At 49.4% G+C, this 20,217-nt stretch overlaps 3 protein-coding genes across 9 annotated transcripts; 1 reads left to right on the forward strand and 2 right to left on the reverse strand.

Moving 5' to 3' along the window:
- Window positions 1–16: 16 nt before the first annotated feature.
- Window positions 17–10,380, forward strand: HMBS (hydroxymethylbilane synthase). Of its 4 annotated transcripts, XM_037409630.1 has the most exons (14): window positions 17–165; window positions 235–288; window positions 1,888–1,960; window positions 2,632–2,681; window positions 2,778–2,833; window positions 3,929–4,006; window positions 4,330–4,407; window positions 5,604–5,679; window positions 6,393–6,506; window positions 7,025–7,063; window positions 8,152–8,271; window positions 8,511–8,564; window positions 9,082–9,168; window positions 9,390–10,380. In XM_037409630.1, exons 1-14 carry the CDS (start codon window positions 142–144, stop codon window positions 9,561–9,563), a joined length of 1,077 nt encoding a protein of 358 aa, XP_037265527.1. In that variant the 5' UTR covers window positions 17–141; the 3' UTR covers window positions 9,564–10,380. The 4 variants fall into 4 exon arrangements, with proteins under 4 accessions (XP_037265527.1, XP_037265529.1, XP_037265530.1 ...); XM_037409632.1 differs by lacking the exon at window positions 8,511–8,564; XM_037409633.1 differs by lacking the exons at window positions 9,082–9,168; window positions 9,390–10,380 and adding an exon at window positions 8,823–9,074.
- Window positions 9,734–13,308, reverse strand: LOC119158110 (histone H2A). The gene has a single exon (XM_037409634.1). The coding sequence runs from the start codon at window positions 11,038–11,040 to the stop codon at window positions 10,609–10,611; it is 432 nt and encodes a 143-aa protein (XP_037265531.1). The 5' UTR covers window positions 11,041–13,308; the 3' UTR covers window positions 9,734–10,608.
- A 229-nt stretch (window positions 13,309–13,537) lies between these two features.
- Window positions 13,538–19,394, reverse strand: DPAGT1 (dolichyl-phosphate N-acetylglucosaminephosphotransferase 1). Of its 4 annotated transcripts, none has more exons than XM_037409909.1 (9): window positions 19,020–19,392; window positions 18,798–18,918; window positions 18,500–18,713; window positions 17,824–17,970; window positions 17,609–17,693; window positions 16,962–17,150; window positions 15,709–15,796; window positions 15,200–15,355; window positions 13,538–13,788 (listed from the first exon to the last, which is right to left on the reverse strand). In XM_037409909.1, exons 1-9 carry the CDS (start codon window positions 19,292–19,294, stop codon window positions 13,774–13,776), a joined length of 1,290 nt encoding a protein of 429 aa, XP_037265806.1. In that variant the 5' UTR covers window positions 19,295–19,392; the 3' UTR covers window positions 13,538–13,773. The 4 variants fall into 4 exon arrangements, with proteins under 4 accessions (XP_037265806.1, XP_037265805.1, XP_037265808.1 ...); XM_037409908.1 differs by having other exon boundaries at window positions 13,538–14,032; window positions 19,020–19,390; XM_037409911.1 differs by lacking the exon at window positions 15,200–15,355 and having other exon boundaries at window positions 19,020–19,394.
- Window positions 19,395–20,217: the final 823 nt, after the last annotated feature.

Genomic DNA, 20,217 nt, shown 5'->3' on the forward strand with positions numbered 1-20,217 from the left:
GGGCGCCTCCCTCCCTCGGCGGCGGGGCCGTTGGGGGCCGGCGAAGGGCCGCCGTGACGCGAGCGGCCGGACGTGACGCGGGGAGGCGGGGCGGTGCCATGGAGCAGTGAGGGGAGCTGGAGCTGAGGGCGACGCAGCGCCATGGCTGAGCGGGGCGCGGCCGCCGTGAGTCGGGGTCTCTCGGGGGCGGGCCGGCGGGGCAGGGGGCGGGCATTGACCCGGTTGTTGCCGCAGGGCGAGAACGGCGTGGGCGGTGGAGCGGTCCGCGTGGGCACCCGCCGGAGCCAGGTAGGCAGCGGCGGGGTCGGGGCGCGGGGAGCGCCCAGCCTGAGGGGACGAGGGCCGGCGCCGCGGCTGCTGCCCGCCGGCGGGCGGCGAAGAGGGGCTGAGCCGACGCGGCCCGGTCCCTTCCTGGCGGCTCCCGCGGCAAGTTCTTGGGGGCCCAGGTGAGGGCCTGCTCTAGGCTGCGCGGCCCCTCGGGGTGCCGTTGGGGAGGCCGGGGTGCGAGCGCTTTTCGCGGGTGGCTTGCTGTGGGTTTTTTACCTGGCGAAGCTTGTGCAGCTGCCCTAGGGATGCGGGGAAAACCCCCACAATCCAACCCAACCGCCCCAGCGACGAGCTGCTCAGGCCCGCGGAGGGATGGGGCTAGCGATACAGCCGGTATCTCTTGCCATCTGGGTGCAGCAGGGAGGAGCAGACTGGTAAAGGCCGATAAATGTCCTTCAGGCCTTTGTTCGGAGATAATCTTGTCCGTTCCAGGAAGAATTCTGTGCTTTCAGGAAGGTGTTTCGCGTAGACATCAGGGCATGGGACGTAGATGTCCATGCATGCTACCTTGTTTTCTAACCTGTGGCTCCTGTGACACTTTACAAAGGGAAGCAGCTATTTGTATTCATTTTGCACGTAAGGAAACCACGGTCCTTAGTACAAAGTTAATTGCCACAGGCTACACAGCTCATCAGTGGGAGAAAAGCTGGTCTGCTGCTGCTTGCATGTGTGGAATGAGCCTCTGCTAGTCTAATTGTGTTTTTATTTTACTTGCTTGTGCTGTTCTTATGCAAGGGCATGTTAGCCCTGCACTTTACTGCTTTAAGACCTGTTGCCTGCTGTGCATGGAGACCTAACTAAGCTGTTACTTTTTTTCTTCTTGTATCTGTAGAACCTGTCAATAGACCTCTGATCTTAATAGAGGATAAGTAAGTCATATTTGCCAATAACTATAGATTTTTTTCAGCGGCACAGTGAAATCCTACTGGCTCCTCCCAAAACTTGGAGTATTGGTAAAATTCATACAGTTAGAAAAAGCAGAGTGTACGCAGTGTGCGGTAGGTCTTACTCTTTTGTCACTGAGCAACAGGAAGATGGCTTTGTTTACTCTTTTGGCAGTCACATTGCACAGAGGTGAAACCAAATAGCTCAGAGTTAGGTAGGTAAATGCTGTCTAGGAATAAGGGTGCCAAAGGTGGTATAGAGAAATGGAATTTCTGACTGGGGGACAGCTAATGATCATAATAACACAGCTGGAAGCAGGGCGTGTGAATCCTGACATGTAGGCTTCTGTTCTAGTTGCTAACTATAAATTCTTCGCTTTGCCCTTGTCAGTGCGTGGATCGCAACAGCACTGGACTTGAAGAGACATTTTGCTGCCCCTTAGTCGATAAAATAAGTTCTTAAGTGAAATGCTCTGTACATGATATGAGTTCACGTGGTTCAAGGAATTTATATGTTATGAGCAATTTTACTTGGGGCTGCTTATTTCTAATGCTTTTTGATTTAGAGAATGTAGCGGACATGCATGCCTGACCATCGAAAATGGCAAAGGCCTCTCTAGCTACTGTATGGAGCATGTGCTCTTTGTTTAGGGCTTTGCTTTCTGCTTCGTTGCAGCTGGCCCGTATTCAGACCGACAGTGTAGTTGAGGTCCTCCGTGAGCTATACCCTGACCTCCGCTTTGAGATTGGTAAGTTTTTTTGGATGCTGCCCTTCGGTAGAGCGCAGCAGGAGTCAGTGGCTTATCTTTGGGAGCAAGAGGTGTGTGTAGAGTGCTGTCACAAGGAGGAGGATTTGACCCTACTTATCTAAGAGCACCGTCTGAATTCAGTAGGGTTGTGTGGCTGAGCAACCACTGCTAGTTTCTGCTAGGGGAGAAAGATGGTTTTCATAAGCTCCTGATGACTGGAGCTTTAAGTACCTCATGCAGCTGGTGTTAACTTTCCTCTATTTGAGAACCTGGTGTTGCTTTGGCTGCACCCCACTGGGTGCATTTTCCTGTCTGGGGCTTGAGGCGCTCAACAGGAATAATGGGAGTTCAGCCTTACACTGAAGAGAACTGATGACTGACTGTTTACTGGCACTCCAGAAGAAGATTGTGGAAATTTCCGTTGGGTCAGCTCTTCCCAAAACCTGCCCTCTTTTCTTCACTGCCCTCAAAAACAGAGTGAGGGAAGTCTTGGTTATCTTGAGTGCAGTGTGCTTCCAGAAGTGAGCTGCTCTTATATTTATCTGGAGTCCGTGTTCATGCAGTAGTGTGTGACACTGTGCTGCTCATTACACATTATGCAGATGTTTCTGGTGTAGGCTTAGGTGCCCTGACAGACCCTCATGTTTTACCTGTGCTTTCTCTCTGAGCAGTTGCCATGTCAACAATTGGAGACAAGATCTTGGATACAGCACTTTCCAAGGTAAAGGATCTCCTTCCTCTATGCCAGAAGTAACTGTACAGGATGATATATTTGCAGACAAAATATGTTTTGTGGCTTTCTTCCATTTACGTCTAGATTGGGGAGAAGAGCCTCTTCACCAAAGAGCTGGAAAACGCACTTGAAAGAAATGAGTAAGAGCTCATTTTTTTTCTCTTCCTCTGGCATTCATGGTGCTCTTTGGACCTCTTTGGCTTGCTGCATGTGTGATCTAGTTTCCTTCTGTTCCGGCACCTCTCTGGTTAAGAAAGAAATCTCTTGACAAGTCATGGTCTTCTTTTCTTTCCTGTCTCTACCCTGGGCTTAGGCCACATATTTTGAAGTGGAGTTGTGTTGTTGCTTGGGCTGCCCCGGTTCGGTTTTCTTCTCCTGAATTTGTGTGTTTCACGCACATCAGAGAGGATGTCATCTAAACTTCCTGGTTATGAGTACCTTCTTTTAAAAATACTTTAGTGGATGACATTAATGTATTACATAACATATTTAGTGTTACCGTGTTACCATTTATTAACATATTTACATGCTAAATGTGCAGGAGAATTGGGCATGGACAAGTTGTGCTGCTTTCTGGGTAACTTCTTTCTACAGAAAAACTCAGTTCAGGCTCCTGCTGGAGCAGAGAGAGATGAGCGCTTTGGGTTTTTTTTTCAATGTCCTGAGAAGGGTTTTAGTAGTGTTTACACCTTAGTAAGTTTGAAAACAAAGATGCTTTTCTGCATCTCTGACACATAGGCAGGTAATACTGCATTTTTGAGTAAAGTCGGTGAAAAAATACTGGAGACTCGGGCATTTACAGTGGTGTGTGTTTGTCTTCTAAAAGCTGTCTGCTCTGTTGCTTTGGCTAGCTATCATTTTCAGTTTGAAGCGTAATACCAGATAACATACTGGTTGCATATTGGTACGATGTATGTCTCCATGCGAATGTCTCCAGTGTCTTCCCCTCATTCAACCTGATTGTTGTAATGTGTCTTGCATCCCTACTGGGGGGAAGGCATTCTCTTACTTTTACAGGTGGGAAAAAAGAGACAGAGAAAGGTGAAGTGGCTTTTCTGGAGTAACGCTAGAGAATTCTGTAGTAATTTTGGCTATAGAATCCTGAAATTCCTACCTCTTCTCCAAACTGATTCCCAGGGTGGATTCACGCTTTTCTGTAGATGATCTGCAGGCCTCTGGTAGGTACCGCATGAGCTCAACCATCTGTTCAGTGATTACTCTCCTCTGATTTTTAGAGTTGACCTCGTGGTTCACTCTTTGAAGGACCTGCCAACGTCTCTTCCTCCTGGCTTTACCATTGGTGCTGTCTGCAAGTAAGTGTGGGTGCGAGGCTCAATTCTTTGAGGGACTTGTGTCTTACAGTGGTGGTAGGGGTAGGAAAGCAAAGGCAGCTTAGGTCCTTTTAGGTGTTTCAGATTTGACCACCCTCTGATTAACCTCTGAAACACTAGAAATATTAGAGCTGTCCTAGTGTTCTGTAGCCAGCAGGTTTCCTGGAAATTCTTGTTTTTTACAGCGATGGTGGGGTGTTTTGAGCCAGAGGCAGTTCCTCTGGGGATTGATAGCAGAACTGTTAAGCTTAACAGCCTTCTGTTAAATGATGTGTCAGCCATACTGTGCTTGTGTTATTTTGCAGAAGGGAAAACCCACTTGATGCTGTTGTCTTTCATCCCAAAAACTGTGGGAAAACACTGGGCCTCCTTCCTGAAAAGAGGTGAGTGGGAAGAGGAAGACAGTATGGTGTAAAAAGAGAAGGGAGGAGTTTGTTGATACTTCCCAGCAGCAGGTCAATGAGCTCCTTGCTTTATCCTGTAGTGGTTTACACTGCCTTCTGTTAGCTTTCCGTAAACATCACGCTGAACCCACTTGCAGAAAAGAGCAACGCTGTCTCATGGGAGTGCTGCAAACAGTGAGGCTGGATCTCTTGAGTCACCCTTGAGGTGCAATGTTTTCTCAAGTTAGAGCCTTTCTTATCACAGTCTCCAGAGTGAATTCCTGCTCCTTTGTATTGCCCTTACTGCAGGGGAGTGCATACAATGCAGACAGGGTGTACAGTGCGGTATTTTATCTTGCCATGGGCCTGAACTATGCTCCTCTTCTCACCCAGCCAGTTCTGATTTCATTGTTGATTTTTGGCGCCGCTTTCTTACGGTTCTGCTGGGAGCATGAGCAGTTTCTTCATTTTTAATTACCTGCCTTTTAATGGAGGTTATTGGAGCCTTTTGTCTGAGACAACTGGGTAAAATTACTTGGGTTTATGCAACTATTAGAAAGACTTTTTTGTGTGTGTGTGCATTAAAGAAACACTAGCTGTGACACAAATGTAGACACGTGCTTCTGCGCATCTGGATAGCAGGAAAATTGCATCTGGTTTAGGTTCCAGGGTACCAAGAAAAGTGAACAGCATACATCTCTAGAAGAGCAATGCTTACGGCTCAAACTGGCAATTTTCTGTGGTTTCCAGTTATGCACCATACTGTTTCCAAAGGTTCTCCTCCCACTGCGTTTCTGTAATTGATGAAGTCCCTTCAGTTGTATGGCTATGTCTCTTTCAGTTCGGGGCAGCAGAGTTGTGGTTCCCCTGCTCCCTGTGAGAAATGTTGTGGTCTTTCAATGGGGTTTTGTTAGTCCTTGACGGTGGCTAGATGCTGTCCTCCTGAAGCATCTCCTGTAAGTTGGTTCCTTAGGGGTTGCTTGCCTGCATCTAGCTTCAGCCAAGCTTTATGCTAAACCTTGGAGAGTGGTTTTCTTTCTTGTAAGGAGATGTAAAACACTGGCAGGTTCTTGGATCTTCAATTCAATTAAAAAAAAAAAAAATTGCCATTGGTTTCCTTGAAAGTTCTGACAAATCTCTGGCTGGAGGTAAGTGTAGGAGTATTCTGGATTTCATTGATTTTGTTTTCCCCACAGTGTGATTGGAACCAGCTCACTTCGGAGAGCAGCCCAGCTCAAAAAGAAGTTCCCTCAGTTAGAATTCAGGGATATTGTATCCTTTCCTGGCAGAACGGGGGAACTGGGTAAAGCTGCTAACAGGAAAATAGAACTTAATGTGAAATCTAGATTCAAGGCTGATTTATACCACTTGACTTACAAGAACAAACTGCTTCCTCAAAGGCTAGCCTCCACTAACCTATGCTGAAGAGGGTTGTATAGTGCACAGTCGCCCATTCTGTCCTCTACTTTCTCATCAGGCTGTAAGGAAGGGGCCCGCCTTAATCTAGCTGGCACTGAGGATGCAGATGAATTTTAAGCTGAGGAATGTTCAAAAGCCTGCTTGATGGGTGCTGACCGTGTGTCTGTCACAGTGGTGTGGCCAAATGCCCATTGGTTCCCAACACCCCAGATGGAACTTGGGCTGCTAGTTCTGATGCGGGCCCCTGAACTCGTGGTAAAAGGCACCGTTACTTCAGTCCTAGTAACCTAGTTCTTTGCTCTGTAAAAGGAGTTGGTGTTGTATTTAAATGACGTGCGTATCTTTTGAGATTCAGTGCTTGAATTCATATTCCATAATGCTTGGCAAAATTCTAGTTAAAGAAACAATTATCCATATTTAACACTTCTTTTGGGATGGTATTCTTGACTGATTCTCATTTGGAGGCTGTTGGGTTCTATATGCTCTGTAAACACACTCGGACAAATGTTAAGTGGTTATAGGACTGTTTGCCTGCTATTTCTATACTTGCTTAATCACTTCTACAGAGAGGAAATTTAAATACCCGCCTAAAGAAGCTAGATGAGAAGGAAGACTTCAGTGCCATCATCCTGGCTGCTGCTGGACTGAAGAGAATGGGCTGGGAGAATCGCATTGGCCAGGTGAGGAGCTGCAAAGCAGAAAATACCATTCTTTGCTGAACCATCAACTGCTTGCCTTTCAGTCCTTGTGGTTGTCCTGTTGAAGATGAGCATGCAGTCTGCTGAATCCGTTGTCACGTTAGCTTGTGATTTGATGTGCTTCAGGGAGGGCAATTTTTTTTTTTTGGTGGTGGTTTTTGTTTTCTGCATACAGGGATTAATACCGTTCAGCTTTCTGTGGTGCAGTAACAGTTTGTAATCTGATCATGTCTCAGCGTTTCACAGTACTTGGTGTCTTAGCAATGCAGCAGTGTCCATGACAGATTTTTCTGGTTAGCTAGTTCACCTAATCCACAAAGCATTACAGTCCAGGTGAAGGAAAGTGCATTACATCACTTGAGAGATAGAAACACTGAGGCATGGGAAGGGGGAGGTGATATTTCTTTGGTCAGGCAGTTGGTGTCAGAGGTGCATAGAATTTGGCTCTCTGTATTCTGAACAGTGCAACTTGAGTTAACTCTGATTGTACTTTCTTCCAGCTCCTGAGCCCTGAAGATTGTCTGTATGCTGTTGGACAGGTACGTTACTACTTTTGGGTCTTAAGCCTTGCTGCGTATTGAAAGCTGGCGGCAGTATGATGTGTCAGAGTAGTTAATTGTGCTTAATACTTCTTGTGTGTTTGTTGCCAAAGAACTACTATGTCGATTTCTTTTGTTGGCTGTTACGCCTTATTTTAGGCACGGCCTGTGGGAAGAGCAGTAGTCAGCTGTGTTACCTGCTGTCGTGGGGACTGATTTCTGTTAGTAATGGCAAAACAGTAAATGATAAAGATAACGTGTGGCACTGCTATGCTGAGGTGATGTGGCAGATGTGGGGCAGGCTCTGGCAGGATCAGTGTTGCACTGTACTGGGGTAATTGAGCAGAACCATCGCAGTATCTTTGACCTGTGATGTTCTCTCCTCCTTCCTTAAGCAGGGTGCCCTAAGGTTGTGTAGGGTGGAGCTGAAACACCTGCCTAGGAGCATATTCTTAGTGCTCTTGTTTTTAGGCAGGCAAACCATTCCAGCCCATGCTGACTGTGTGGCTGAGTTTACAGAGTGTTGCACAGTGGGTATCAGACTTGCTAAACTTGAGCTGGCTATGCATTAGCAATTGCAAGTACTGAATCTGCAAATTCAGTCTGAAACAGTGATTTTTGCTCATGTGTGTGTTGGGTACTGTGCAGTTCCTTCCCCCTGATCAGTCCCAGTTTAGGAAAGAATTGTTTTGTCACTGTTGCTCATTCAGCACTTGATCTTTGTCTTAAGAATAGGTTGGGAGGCTTGGATTTATCCAGCCTTCTTGCCACAAAGGGACATTGGGGTGGGTGGTTCTCTATGTGCAGTCTAAACAGATAGGTTCTAGAATGGTTTGAGGGGAAGCATGAGCTTGAACACTTGGCTGAAGTAAGTTCTGATCTTCCTTTCACAGCAGCTGCTATAGGATGTCTCTGCAACCAGTGGATTGTTTTGTAATTAATTTCTGTTAAACATCTAAAGGTCGCTCCCTTAGTGAAATGCATCCAGGCCTCATGAGTTCTGTTGAGTGACTAATGCTGAGCACAGACAGAGATGTGTGAAGTTGAGGAATTATGATTATGTGGTATGTTTCTTTTTCTTCTTCTAGGGTGCCTTAGCAGTGGAAGTTCGTGCCAAGGACCAAGAGATACTGAATATGGTATCTGCCCTGCATGATGCAGACACTGTGTTGCGCTGCATTGCTGAGAGAGCCTTTATGAAACGTTTGGTAGGTGTGGCATCTTTGCTTTTCTGCCTGCAGCAGTAAATGCTGCTCTGCTAGTTGACCTGATGCCATAGTGTGGGAATCTGTTACGCTTTCCTAAAACTGCAAAGTAGGAATTACTTCTGAAGTGGGAAGGACCTGAAGAGCAATGGAGGGGGGTTGTGTGCAGCCTAAACTTTTCAGAGGACTCTGCTCTGAATGTGTTGGGTAGGAGCCTCAGTGTCGGCTGCTTTCTGTTTTAGGAGGGTGGATGTAGCGTCCCTGTTGCTGTCAATACCATGCTGAAAGATGGCCAGGTGAGGAGTGCTTTGTACTTATCTGGGATTATTTCTGAAAACTGTTCCATTGCCCATGCATTGCCTGATTGTTCCTTGAAGGCAACTCCAGCAGATCTCTTTATAGCCAAACAGGGCAGGCAGGCTCCTGACTTCAGCTTTCCAGGTTTGTGTCCAATGAGGGAGTATGAGAATGGGTCTGGCTACTGAACTGAATCTCAGTCTTCTAGAAAACACCCTTATAATAAGTACCAGATTCACACCATCCCACTCCTAAAGGTAGCATTGCCCCGATATCTGCAAGTCTTACTTCTGACCCCAGAAAGTCAGTGTTTTTACACACAGAATGCCATTAAGGAGGTGGGAAACTAGAAAAAAGTTCATCCCACTGCACTACAGAAGCCTTCCCCTTTCCAGACTTAGCTTTGTGTATTCTGTGGTTTTGTGTTTGTTTTTTTTTTTTTTTTTTTTAAAGGGATGGTTGGCCTTCTGCTTGCTTGTTAACACTGTATTAATCCCTTCTGTATGTCTTTCCAAGTTGTATTTGACAGGAGCAGTCTACAGTTTGGATGGATCCGATAGCCTGAAGGAGACTATGCAGACCAGTGTTAATTATCCCCAACAGGTATGTGAATCACAGTGGCTTCAAAATCCAAACCTGAAGCTGAAGGACAAAACCAGACTTTTTGAAACCTGTTATTTTGGGTCTGGTTTCTTGGAAACTGTAACAGTGCACTGTTCTCCAGGCTTCTTAAACCACAGATTTTACACTATTTCACACATGGCTTAAACTATTCATTGCCTGTTCTTTCCCACTGCCTTACATTGAAGTGTTTCTATTTGCAGAATGAAGATGGGCCAAATGATGATGTGCAGCATGTTGGCATCACGGCCAAGAATGTCCCTGCTCAGGCCCAGGAAGCTGCAGAGAACCTTGGTGTTGAACTAGCTAGCTTACTTCTGAGTAAGGGAGCTAAGCATATCCTTAGTGTGGCAAGGCAGCTCAATGATGCCCGCTAAACCTGTGGGGTGGTCGGCATGATTGCTACAACTCCAGCAATTCTTGGCCAGCTGCACTGTCATCCTTTTCTGGAGGAAGGGACTTATTTAAATATTCACATCTGTCTTATCTGACGTTTGGCCACAAAAACTTGAAATACCAAGTTAACTAACTTGAGTAGTTTACACTGTTTGGGGTTTTCATCCCTCTGCATTTCTCTAAATTGCATAGTGTCTCTAAAGTTTTTTTTCAACAATTTTTGTAGCTAGGTAGCTAAAAAAAAATTAAAAAATAATTTGTAAGTGCTTTCCTATTGTGTTTAGGAACAAGGCACATGTAACACACTGTGATAGTACTAAAGTGCTTTCAGTGGTCATTAATCTCCCTTAGGCCTGTTCGCTCATTAGAATGCTGAAGAGGAAGCAGCTGTTTGGTTCCCCGTACTGGGTTCCTCATGGTGAAGTAGCACAGATGCCACGTTCATCATAGCTCTGTTAGGTTAAGAAGGAAGCAAGTGGACTACTGGTGGTGTTTCCCTTGTATGCTTGTCTACAAGGACAATCTGCAACAGTCACTCACGTGCAGTAACCAGCCAAGGGGAAGCTGAAGAGGAAGCCCAAATCCAGGCTGTTGTGCCTTTCTGTGTTGGCCCCTTCCTTTCACTGTGGCTCCTTACACTTGCTACCAGCCTGCCATCCTCAGCAGGGCTCGTGCGGTGCAGTGCCTTGTAAACGCCTAGAGGGCACCTTACTGAGGTCCCGTTTTGGAAACGAAGCAGTATTTATTCTCTATGCAACGTCCACTGAATGTAACAGACGATAAACAGTTAAATGGTAACCAGCCCCGCCGTCAGTCTTTTGCGGACGTTCCGAGTGCTGCAGCGCCGCCCAGCGGGCATTCAGGCACACTGTTGCAGCAGACGGGTCCGGCGCCGCGCCCCCTTTCCCCCCCGCCCCCCCCCCCCCCCCCCCCCGGCCGCGCGCGCGTGCGGATCGCAGCTCTCCCGGTGAGTAATGGAGGTGGCCCTGAAAAGGGCCTTTGTGTGGTGCTGGGGCGGGGGCTGCCCTAGTACTCTTGCGACTGCTGGCCGCCGCCCTTCTTGCCCACCTTGGTGGGGCCCGCGCCGCTGCCGCCCGTCTTCTTGGGCAGCAGCACAGCCTGGATGTTGGGCAGGACGCCGCCCTGCGCGATCGTGACGCCTCCCAGCAGCTTGTTGAGCTCCTCGTCGTTGCGCACCGCCAGCTGCAGGTGACGGGGGATGATGCGCGTCTTCTTGTTGTCGCGGGCCGCGTTGCCCGCCAGCTCCAGGATCTCGGCCGTCAGGTACTCCAGCACGGCGGCCAGGTACACCGGCGCGCCAGCCCCCACCCGCTCCGCGTAGTGCCCGCGCCGCAGCAGCCGGTGAACGCGTCCGACCGGGAACTGCAGCCCGGCCCTGGACGAGCGAGACTTGGCCTTAGCGCGGGCCTTACCGCCGCTCTTGCCACGGCCAGACATGGCGCCTCACTGAGCTGCGGCCACAACTCTTATCCTGCGGAGCTCTGCGGCGAAGTGAGGCCGGGGAGCCCGCACCCAGCCCCTTTATGGCCTTCTGCGAAGGAGGCCTCGGCCCATTGGACGGCGCCGCCGCACCTCGCTATTGGCGCGCCTGCCGGAAGAAGCTTGTTGCTGACTGGTCGCCTGCGCGACGCGACGGCGCTCGCCCCGAGTCTATTGGCGAAGGGGACCAGCCAATGAGAAGGCAAGGCGCCAAATTCATACTGCGCAGCGGCGGGGCGGAGGCTGCGCGCCTTGAGGCCCTGGCGAGTCACGGCGGGGGCCGGCGGCAACGCGTCCTGAGGGCGCAAGGCGTGTGGGTAGAAAAAAACACGGGGACGTGGGAGCACGGGCCGCGGCGCAGTGGGCGGCCGCGTGTGGCTGCCTTGCTGACCGGTGGTCTTGGCCTCGGCAGCCTGCCATGTCTCGCTAAGCGCCGAATCTAGGTTTTTTTTTTTTCCCAGGCGGAGGGGCCTGCAGCCCTGTGTGTGCAATGACAGCCGAAGAGCTAGGCGGAGCAACGGGCTTCAGGCCGCAGGCCCAAAGGGGCTGGTGTATGCCAGCAAATTCGTTGGTGCCAGGCCAGTGGCACCAGCAAAGGGGAAGACTGGAGCACGTGCAGAGGGGGCCTGGGCTAGGGCAGAATGCCAGCGCATGTGATCGCTCGCAAACGAGCCAGACATGCAAGTATCGCAACAGGCTTTGGAGCATCCAGGACCAGATACGGGATAGATCGGGGTCAGCAGTTGCTTACTGAAGGCAGGTCTATGCTGGCTTATTGGAGAAAACGTGGTGGGTGCCTGAGAGTTGGCCACTGGAAGGCTGTGCATGTGGATCAGCTAGTGGAGACATTAATTTCTCTCCCTCTCTAGGCGGGAAGATTTGTGGCGCAGGGAGTAATATGGAGCTGGGGTTCTCTTACGCCCTGGTACCAGGAAATCAGTGGCTAGTTACTGGACAGACTGAGTGTTTAAGGCCAGTTGCTGAAGGTACTTGTGTTCGTGTGTGTGTGTACATGTATACGTTTATACAAATTCACTCTACTACTAGATTTCCAAACTGGCTGGAGAGGGTGGATGAAGAGGATTCAGCCCCTTGTACCATTCATGTTTGTGTGCTGTGTGTTTACTGTGCTGATCAGTGTCACTGGACATGTGTGTTTTTGCCTACTGGGAATATGTTCCCTGCCTCGCTGCGGGCTGGACTTGGGTGCGTGGAGGTGCAGCAGCTTTGTATCTATTGCGGTACTGAGCTCAGCAACTTCTGCTGTCACCTGTCTCAGCATCCCTGCCTTTGCTGTTGCATTATTTCACTTTTTGCTCCCATCAATCTCGCACAGACTCTCTAACTTGGTACTCCAATGGCTGTTAAGTGTTTTGTCTGTCAAGTAGTAGCAGTTCTGTGGTGAACTATGGTGCCAGATTCTGCTCTATTAATAACAAATTTTATCTGAGGTAATTGCAGCCTACAGGGTCTTGGTTCTGTGTTAATCTAAGGCTTTTACTGATGTCCTCTGTTAGACAGGGACACAGTGATCCTTACTCTGCTAGCTTGTTCCAGACGGGTCCTACTCCATGAAGGAAGGCAGAAAGGCAGACGATAAAGACGTTCACAAACACAAGCCCTTTTGTGGGAACGTTCCCGGTAGCTGTGAAAGAGGAGGGAGTCTACTGCAGAAATGATCAGCCCCCTAGCCAGGTAGAAAGCCAGAGATGTATTGTGTAACCTAGTTTCACTGTGTGTCAATATTCTTCACGCAAAGCACTGAAGGGGAAAGGGTACCATGAGTTACTTTATTTTCAAAGTGCTATGAGTTTTGGGCATGGTTTATAACATGTCACTTTATGTCCATGGACCAAAGACAGGTGTCCTGGTTTCAGCTGGCATAGAGTTAATTTTCTTCTTAGTAGCTGGTGCAGTGCTTGTTATGGATTTGGTGTGAGAACAATGTCGATAGGACACTGATGTTTTTAGTTGATGCTGGGTAATGGTTATACTAAATCAAGAGCTTTTCAGTTTCTTGGCTTCTGCCAGTGAGAGACTGGAGGGGCATGGGAAATTGGGGTGGGACACAGTGAGGACAGGTGACCTGAACTAGCCCAAGAGGTATTCTGTACCATATGATGTTATGCTGAGTATATAAACTGGGGGAAGAAGAAGGAAGCGGGGAGACATCTGACATCATGGTGTTTGTCTTCCTGAGTAACTGTTACGTGTGATGGAGCCCTGCTTTCCTGGGGATGGCTGAACACCTGCCTGCTGATGTGAAGTTGTGAATGAATTCCTTGTTTTGCTTTGCTTGCACGCGTAGCTTTTGCTTTACCTATTAAATTGTTTTTATCTGAACCCTTGAGTTTTACATTCAGATTCTCCTCCCCATCCCTCGGGGTGAGGGGGAGTGAGCAAGCAGCTGTGTGGTGCTTGGTTGCCGGCTGGGGTTAAACCACGACAACAGGACTGGAGAAGCCAAGTGAGGATTCTTGTTTACTTATTCTGCTGTACAGTCACAGAAATTGGAAGTTTCCTTTTTTTTCTCTCCAGGAACAGCGACCTGCTCATCAGATGTACAGAGATTTTGTCTTTCCCACTTTCCCTAAGTGCTGTCAGTAAACATTTGGTCATTTACTTCCCTCTGAAAGGTATTCCCAGTAATGATGACATCCGAGTAGTAGTGGATCTTTTCTGTCAGCAGAATCAGACAAAAGCCTTCTGTGCACAAAAAGATAATCACAGTTCAAGACCGGCACATGCAAAGTAGTTGTTTGCATTTTGACAGGCATCCTGAGGTTCTTGGAGGGCTGGAGTAAGGTCAGTTGAATCATTTGGTCAGCAACTGGAGAAAATTGACTGCCAGGTACAACTCTTTCCTCTGCTCCTGACAGCCCAGTCAGACATCATAAAACAAGCGCACTAGTTGGTACCGGATTGAAAATGCAATCATGCTACCCAGGACCTAGGTAAAAATTGGACAACGGAAAATTATAGCGTTAGTTTACAGGCTGGCACATTCCTCCTTTCCAGATGGATTTGCTACGCTTTCCAGCATGCCTCTTTTCACTAAATAACATTTAGGCTCAATTTTTTAGGTCTAGAAAGATGAAAGGCAGAAGCTAGCCAAAGTCCTCTGTTCTTTCTCTGAGAATTGTAGCTATCTGTGGGGGGAATTCTATGCACAGTCACGTTGTGAGAACAAGTGGATGAGATGAACGGTTAGAAACAACTCTTTCCTTCTTAAGGAGCCTATATTATAATATAATCCCTACAGTTTTTGATGGAAAATACCTCGTGTCAAAGCTGCAATTCAGCATCCTTACAAGAAAGTGCTACCAAGGCTTTTCTGGTGTGACTGGGCTCAAAATCAAGCGGTACATACTTCCATCCTCTCCCATCCCCTGTGTAGTCTGCCTAAGCCCTGTTTGTCTCCAGGTTGGTTTGTTGGAAGTCCTTCGTCCCAAATAGGAATTTGGCTAAGTGTCTCTTCTCTTTCCTAGTGATAATTGCTTACCTTTGATCTGAGGATGAAAAAAGAATTTTATTGTGGGCAACTAAGCAATGCAGGCCTTTCCAAAAGTGGTGTTTCTACCCTATTATGCATGAGAGCTCACATGCTGAATAGAAGTAGTGGCATTATCCAAGAAGCACGCTATCCTTGTACTTCAAAACACTCCCACACCCCAGTCAGATTCCAGAGGCCACTAAGCTATGTGCCATGCTTACACACGTCCACCAGCTGGAGATAACTCAGGGACTGTGTTATTTTGTATGACTGAAAAAACAGAATATGGAAAAAGGCTGTAGCGGGTCACAGTGATGAGGTACTCTGCTTTCCTTATGTTTTTCTAGCATCCAACAATTTGCACCCTGCAAATCTTCTCAAGCTAACCTAGGGACTTTGTATTTAGTCTCTTGGTGAACGGGGGGGTGGCGAGGGAAGAAGGAATCTGTTTCCTCCTTGAGCGGTGTAAACCTCCAATTCTTCTTAAGTTCCACAGCTCAACTGCACCTTGTGTGAAGAGCATGATACTTTACTTCCCCCTTTCCCCTTGAAACTCTTGAGACCGATTTGGATCAGTTTCTATTGCAGAGTACATCTTTCTGCCGGAGGAATCATTTGTCTGACCTGAATGAGTAGCAGCAGGAGAGTCAGATTTCGCTCGTGGGTGGGTCCAATCAGCTTTATAACAAAGTTAATAAGTGTCATATTATTGCACTCGGTGTATTCGCCATCATCATCTGTTCCACTCCTCACATCTACTATGTGCAAGATCTTGACTGCCTGGGAAAAGATATTGCACGCTATTTCACCAGGTATGTTTGGTGCCCACCAACTGGTTTTGCTCAAGATCCCTCACCCCAGAAGCCACACTTGCTCTTAGTAAAAAGACAGGACAGACTTACGATGGTCCTAGGATGCTGCTACGTGTGGTTATTCTGAAAGGCTGACTGATTATTAACATGGTTGGGTGACCGCAAGGGATGGTGACAGACTAGGGCAGAATACTTTCTTCTGGATTTGAGCCAAGAAATAACTAGCAAACTCAAAGTTTTGCATTCCCTCCCATCCTGTTCCTCTTGCGTGTCATCACGTCCTCAAAATGTGTTGGATTTTGAATGTTTTCCAGTTATTACCTTCAAGATGTGTGTTCCCAGGGCAGAGAGGCTCTTAGTTTTGAATTTGGAGTAGCTCATCTCCAGCTTCCCTGTACTAGGATTGAGCCTAAAAGAAATATTAACATTTTAGTCTGGATAGAGCAAGGAGACAGAGAGGTCCCTCTATGTAAGCAGACTTAGGTCGCCAGCTGAGTAGTTGAGAAAGGAATCTAGTGGTGGAAAAAAGCAGGAATAATTCGACACACTTAATGACAACTGCTGATACCTAGTTGCTCAGTCTGGGCAGAGTCAAGAGGAAATTCCTCCCCACCGCACCTCCAGTATATGCATAAAGCTGTATAGTTTTAAAAACAACATAGAAAAATCCAGCATCTGCAGAGACGATTGCTGATATGGCATACTGCTACAGAATGCTTCCCACTACGAAATCCTAGCAGATCCTACTGCAATGGCATTAAAAGTGGTCTGTATGAATTTTCTCTCAATCTTGTAGCTTGGAATATGATTATTCTCACTTTGTTAAAAATCACTCTTCTGTGTCTAGGCCAGGGGTGTGGTGGTGATCAGAAAACTCAACTGTAACTGGCACAGCCAGTCAGCTAACTTTTAACTATCAAAGCTAATTCGGTGGCTTTTAGAAAGAGCACCTACCACCACCTTTCTCAGCTGCTGGAGATAAAAGGCACAGCCTGTGGTACTGTTAAAGAAAATGTATCTTGAATTATGAAATTTAATGTGCTGAAGCTGCTAAATAGCAGAACCAGGCCTTGTCCCTTGTATAGGCCTAATCCAAGGCTGCTTTTCAACTTCAGTCAAGTTAATCAGTAGAATACAGAAACAATAGATGATCGATTGTATACACAGGTGCTCTCAGAAATGCAGATGTTTCTAGAAAAATTAGTATATATGAATAGGAATTGCTTGGTCAAAGACTAAGTGTGCTTGAAGGAGTGTGTGAGTTAAAGCAAGCAGAAAGATCATGATCCGAGGAGGAGCTTGGAACCGAGGCAGAGACTGGAACAGAGTAGGTGAATCAGCTGGGACAGAGTCAAGTGATGGATGTGCAGAACTTGCAAGACCAAAGGCAACTTCTAAAAACTTTGATAATTATGTGGTAAGTGTCTATAAGCTGTGCTGTATCCCTTTGTTCTCTGCCATTCACTGGGGTGGTGGCCCAACTCTGAGTTGCGGTTAAGGCAAGCCTAGTGGTATCCCTGTCCGTGTGAATTTTTCCTTTAACAGTACTACTACAGGTCACTTGGGTACATTACCTTGGCAGCCGGTGACGGGGACAAGGAATGACATGGAAGAGTTGAGGCAACGAGTAGAGGAAGTTGAGCACTTGTGGGATGAAAAAAAGCAGCATTGTTTTGCTGAAGTGCCCCAAAATCCCCACCACAGCGAAGGTCATGCCAGCAAAATAGCAGAAAGTGTCCCCAACAAACACTCGAGATGGATACCTGCAATCCACAAGGCAGAAAAGCAAAGGTCTGTCACGATCGCTGTTGCTGTGCAAATGACTTTATAACCACTGAAAGTATTCCCACACAGCAGGTTAGGGGCCAAGAGAGAACTGCAGCAGATCTACACAATGAAAACAACTATTGCAGGTATTTATGCTAGGAACTGCAGGACTGGGACTTGCAATCTGACTTGCAGAGAATATGGTATGAAAAAACAGCAAGAAATATGAGGGAGTGTATTCTGTGCATTTTGGTGAGCTGGTGTGGCCAGAATTGTTCTAATAAAGAGAAAAGCTACCAATGCATCAGTGCCTTGCACACTTGGTTCTGGCAAGAAGCCTGTCTACGCTCCAGCATCCCACCTGCATGTCAGTAAGTGGTTTTGTTTGTGCAAAAAGGGGAAAAGCAAAGGGAAAGGATGCTTCCAAAGAAACTCTGAACGTCCATCCTCTTACCAATTGTGGTAAAACAGCCCCAGCGTGGTAAAAAAAAAGGGAACCATGAAGTAGAGAGAAAAAATGTGATCATCTTGGTAATCCCCTATAGAAAAAAAAAAAAAAAGAAAAGATTGTGATGACAGGACTGGTTGATTTTTAGTAATACCAGATACAGAAAACTAGGATTCTATCTCCCTTTGCTTTTTGTACCACATACATGTTATCTTCCTTACCATTTAACTCTACAATGTTGAATACAATAATAGAAGCAGCTATCACCAGCGACTGCCCTGCTTCAATTCCATTAATTCCAGCGAGAATGTTGATGGCGTTTGTGCAGAACACTGCTAGCATGCCCATGTACACATAGTAGAAGATACCTGCAAATCAGAGCAAGCCAAGTGCTTTAGTATTCATAGGCAAAGCAGGCCCCGGTCTGATTCACCAAAGCTCTTACTTCCTGCTTTGTACAATAATCTGTTACCTAGCAATCTCTGTGAGTGCTGGTAGTGGTAGCTCATTAATAAATCACTCCCACTCCTATGAAATCAGCTGTCACATGTACATGCACACACAACACAGCAACTAGAGCAAACCATTGTGCCACAGCGGTGGACTGTAGCGCTCTTTCTGTCTTTTGGTCATTCTGGTGTCTGCAGCACTGTGCTGTGTGCACCTGGTGCTCAGCTGTATCACTAGAATCCCAGAAAAATGACCGGTGCCTATCTGTGCATGGGTGATCTGGATGTTCTTTCCAACCTAATATTTACTGGGCAGAGTTGTGCCCTCCAATTGGTTACTTGAGCAAATCCTTTGTGTGTTCCCTCTGCAGCACTGAGTGCCGTCAGGCGACCCCTTCCACAGATTGCTTGCCGCTTGGATGATAGCTTCTGGTGACGCACAACTTACCCAGGTCCAAGTGCATGCCCAGCAGCAGCCGGAAAGGCTTAGGCACCACGATGGTAGTGTTCCCAAAGTTAGTGAAGTAAACCATGAGCAGCGGGAGAGAGGCCATGGTAGGAAGCAGGAGCTTGTGGCGCCAGCGCAGGTTCAGAACGTCATCTGCAAAGCCCAGGAAAATCATGCAGCAGATGGCAAGCAGAGAACCGATGAGCTCTACGAACTGCAGGACAGAGAACAGGACCCCGATTACTGGTGGCTGCTTCCAGCCGGGCCTGCCGTGCTGCTGGCGCCATGCAAGCCTCACCTCATCGTGAGGAAAGGCCGCGCACTGCTCCTCCACGAAGCACCTCAGGAAGGGCACGGGGATGAAGCAGAACAGGATCATCAGGAACACGGCCCCGCTGATCACGCCCTGTGCTTCGGGGCTGGAGGGGAGGTAAGGCGGGGAGTCAGCCCGGCCGGTCCCAGTCCCGGTCCCGCTCCCGGTCCCCTGGCCGGTACGGCCCTGCGGGGCAGTGCTACTCACACGGGCCGCCGCGAGGCCTTGTTGAGGTCTTCGCCGAAGAGCCGCGCAGCGAGGAAGCGGTCCCTGAAGGCCGGGATCAGCGTGAGCGTGGCCGCGAAGCCTAGCAGCGACCCACCGAGGTTGATGAGGAGGGGCACGGCGGGCCAGGCCGCCATGGCCACGGCGGGCGCTGCCGCTGCCAAGGGCACGGAGCGGGGCCGGGAGGGGAGCGCCGCCCGCCGCCACCGCCTCCCGTCGCGCGTTCGCGGCCGGACGCTACAGCGGTGGCACCGCATGCGCGGAACCGCTCCGCCCTACCGCCGCGGGGAGCGCCATCTGCCGCCGCGGGGCCCTGCTAGGCCGGGGTCGGGACCCGCGCCGGGGCCGTGCGTAAGCGCCTGCGCGGGAAGCGGCGCTCGGCCCGGCCTGGGGGCGGCCATGGGGTGCGCCCCGCCCCGCCCCGCCCCGCCCTGCCCACAACCGCCATGGCCGCCGCGGCGTCCCGGCAGTTGCGCGTCGCTCCGCCCCGCCCCTGCAACATCACTTCCTCTCCGCCGCGGGGGTGCCTCGCCACCTCCGGCAGCCCGAGCCACCCTTTGCCGGGTCCCGGAGTTGCGCTTGCGGCGACCCCCGGGTTTCCGCCTGCTGGTGGCCACGGCGCGGAGCGGGGTCGCGGCTGTTTCGTTGGCCCACGCGTTTCCTCAGGTGCTGGAAAAAGCCACCCCAATAAAATAACAACCCGGAGCTCCTCGGCGGGCAGGGGGCCGGCAGCGGCTGCTGGCCCCTCGGGGGGGGGCGGCGGGGGCTGAGGCAGAGCCGCGGCAGGCGGTGCTGCTTACGGGGGGCGGCGGCGGCGCCCCCTGTGGCTTCCGGTGGCGATGCCCGGGACGCTGCCGTGCTAGGAGGGGCCGCCGCTGCTCCGCTCTCTGCCGGACCCCCGCAGAAATGACTTCACAAACTTTAATCAGGCTTCGAACGAGCGTGTTACTGCCGGGGGGACCCGCAGCGCAGACCAGGCGGCGGTCGCCCAGAGACCCGGAGCGGGGAACCGCCACCTGGGGCCGCGGCCGGTACCGGTGCTGGCTGCGCAGCGGGGGCGGCCCGGGCTGGCGACGGCCGAGAGGGTTCCGCCCCGGCGGTGCCCTGCGCGACCGAGCCAGGTGCCGCCGCTGAGAGCGACCGTGACGGTACGAGGCCAGCGTGTTTAACCGGCGCTGGG

The sequence above is a fragment of the Falco rusticolus genome, chromosome 16 (genome assembly GCF_015220075.1).
Source record: "Falco rusticolus isolate bFalRus1 chromosome 16, bFalRus1.pri, whole genome shotgun sequence".
Classification (NCBI taxonomy): Eukaryota; Metazoa; Chordata; class Aves; order Falconiformes; family Falconidae; genus Falco; species Falco rusticolus.

Bases quoted from the DNA above. Each gene is read 5' to 3' on its own strand.
- LOC119158110 (XM_037409634.1), bottom strand. From the start codon at position 11,040: ATGTCTGGCCGTGGCAAGAGCGGCGGTAAGGCCCGCGCTAAGGCCAAG.
- DPAGT1 (XM_037409908.1), bottom strand. From the start codon at position 19,294: ATGCGGTGCCACCGCTGTAGCGTCCGGCCGCGAACGCGCGACGGGAGG. The intron at 18,919-19,019 runs GTGAGTAGCACT...CCTCCCCTCCAG, and splicing joins AAGGCCTCGCGGCGGCCCGT to CCCCGAAGCACAGGGCGTGA. The intron at 18,714-18,797 runs GTGAGGCTTGCA...TCTGTCCTGCAG, and splicing joins CGGCCTTTCCTCACGATGAG to TTCGTAGAGCTCATCGGTTC.
- HMBS (XM_037409630.1), top strand. From the start codon at position 142: ATGGCTGAGCGGGGCGCGGCCGCC. The intron at 166-234 runs GTGAGTCGGGGT...TTGTTGCCGCAG, and splicing joins CTGAGCGGGGCGCGGCCGCC to GGCGAGAACGGCGTGGGCGG. The intron at 7,064-8,151 runs GTACGTTACTAC...TTCTTCTTCTAG, and splicing joins GTCTGTATGCTGTTGGACAG to GGTGCCTTAGCAGTGGAAGT.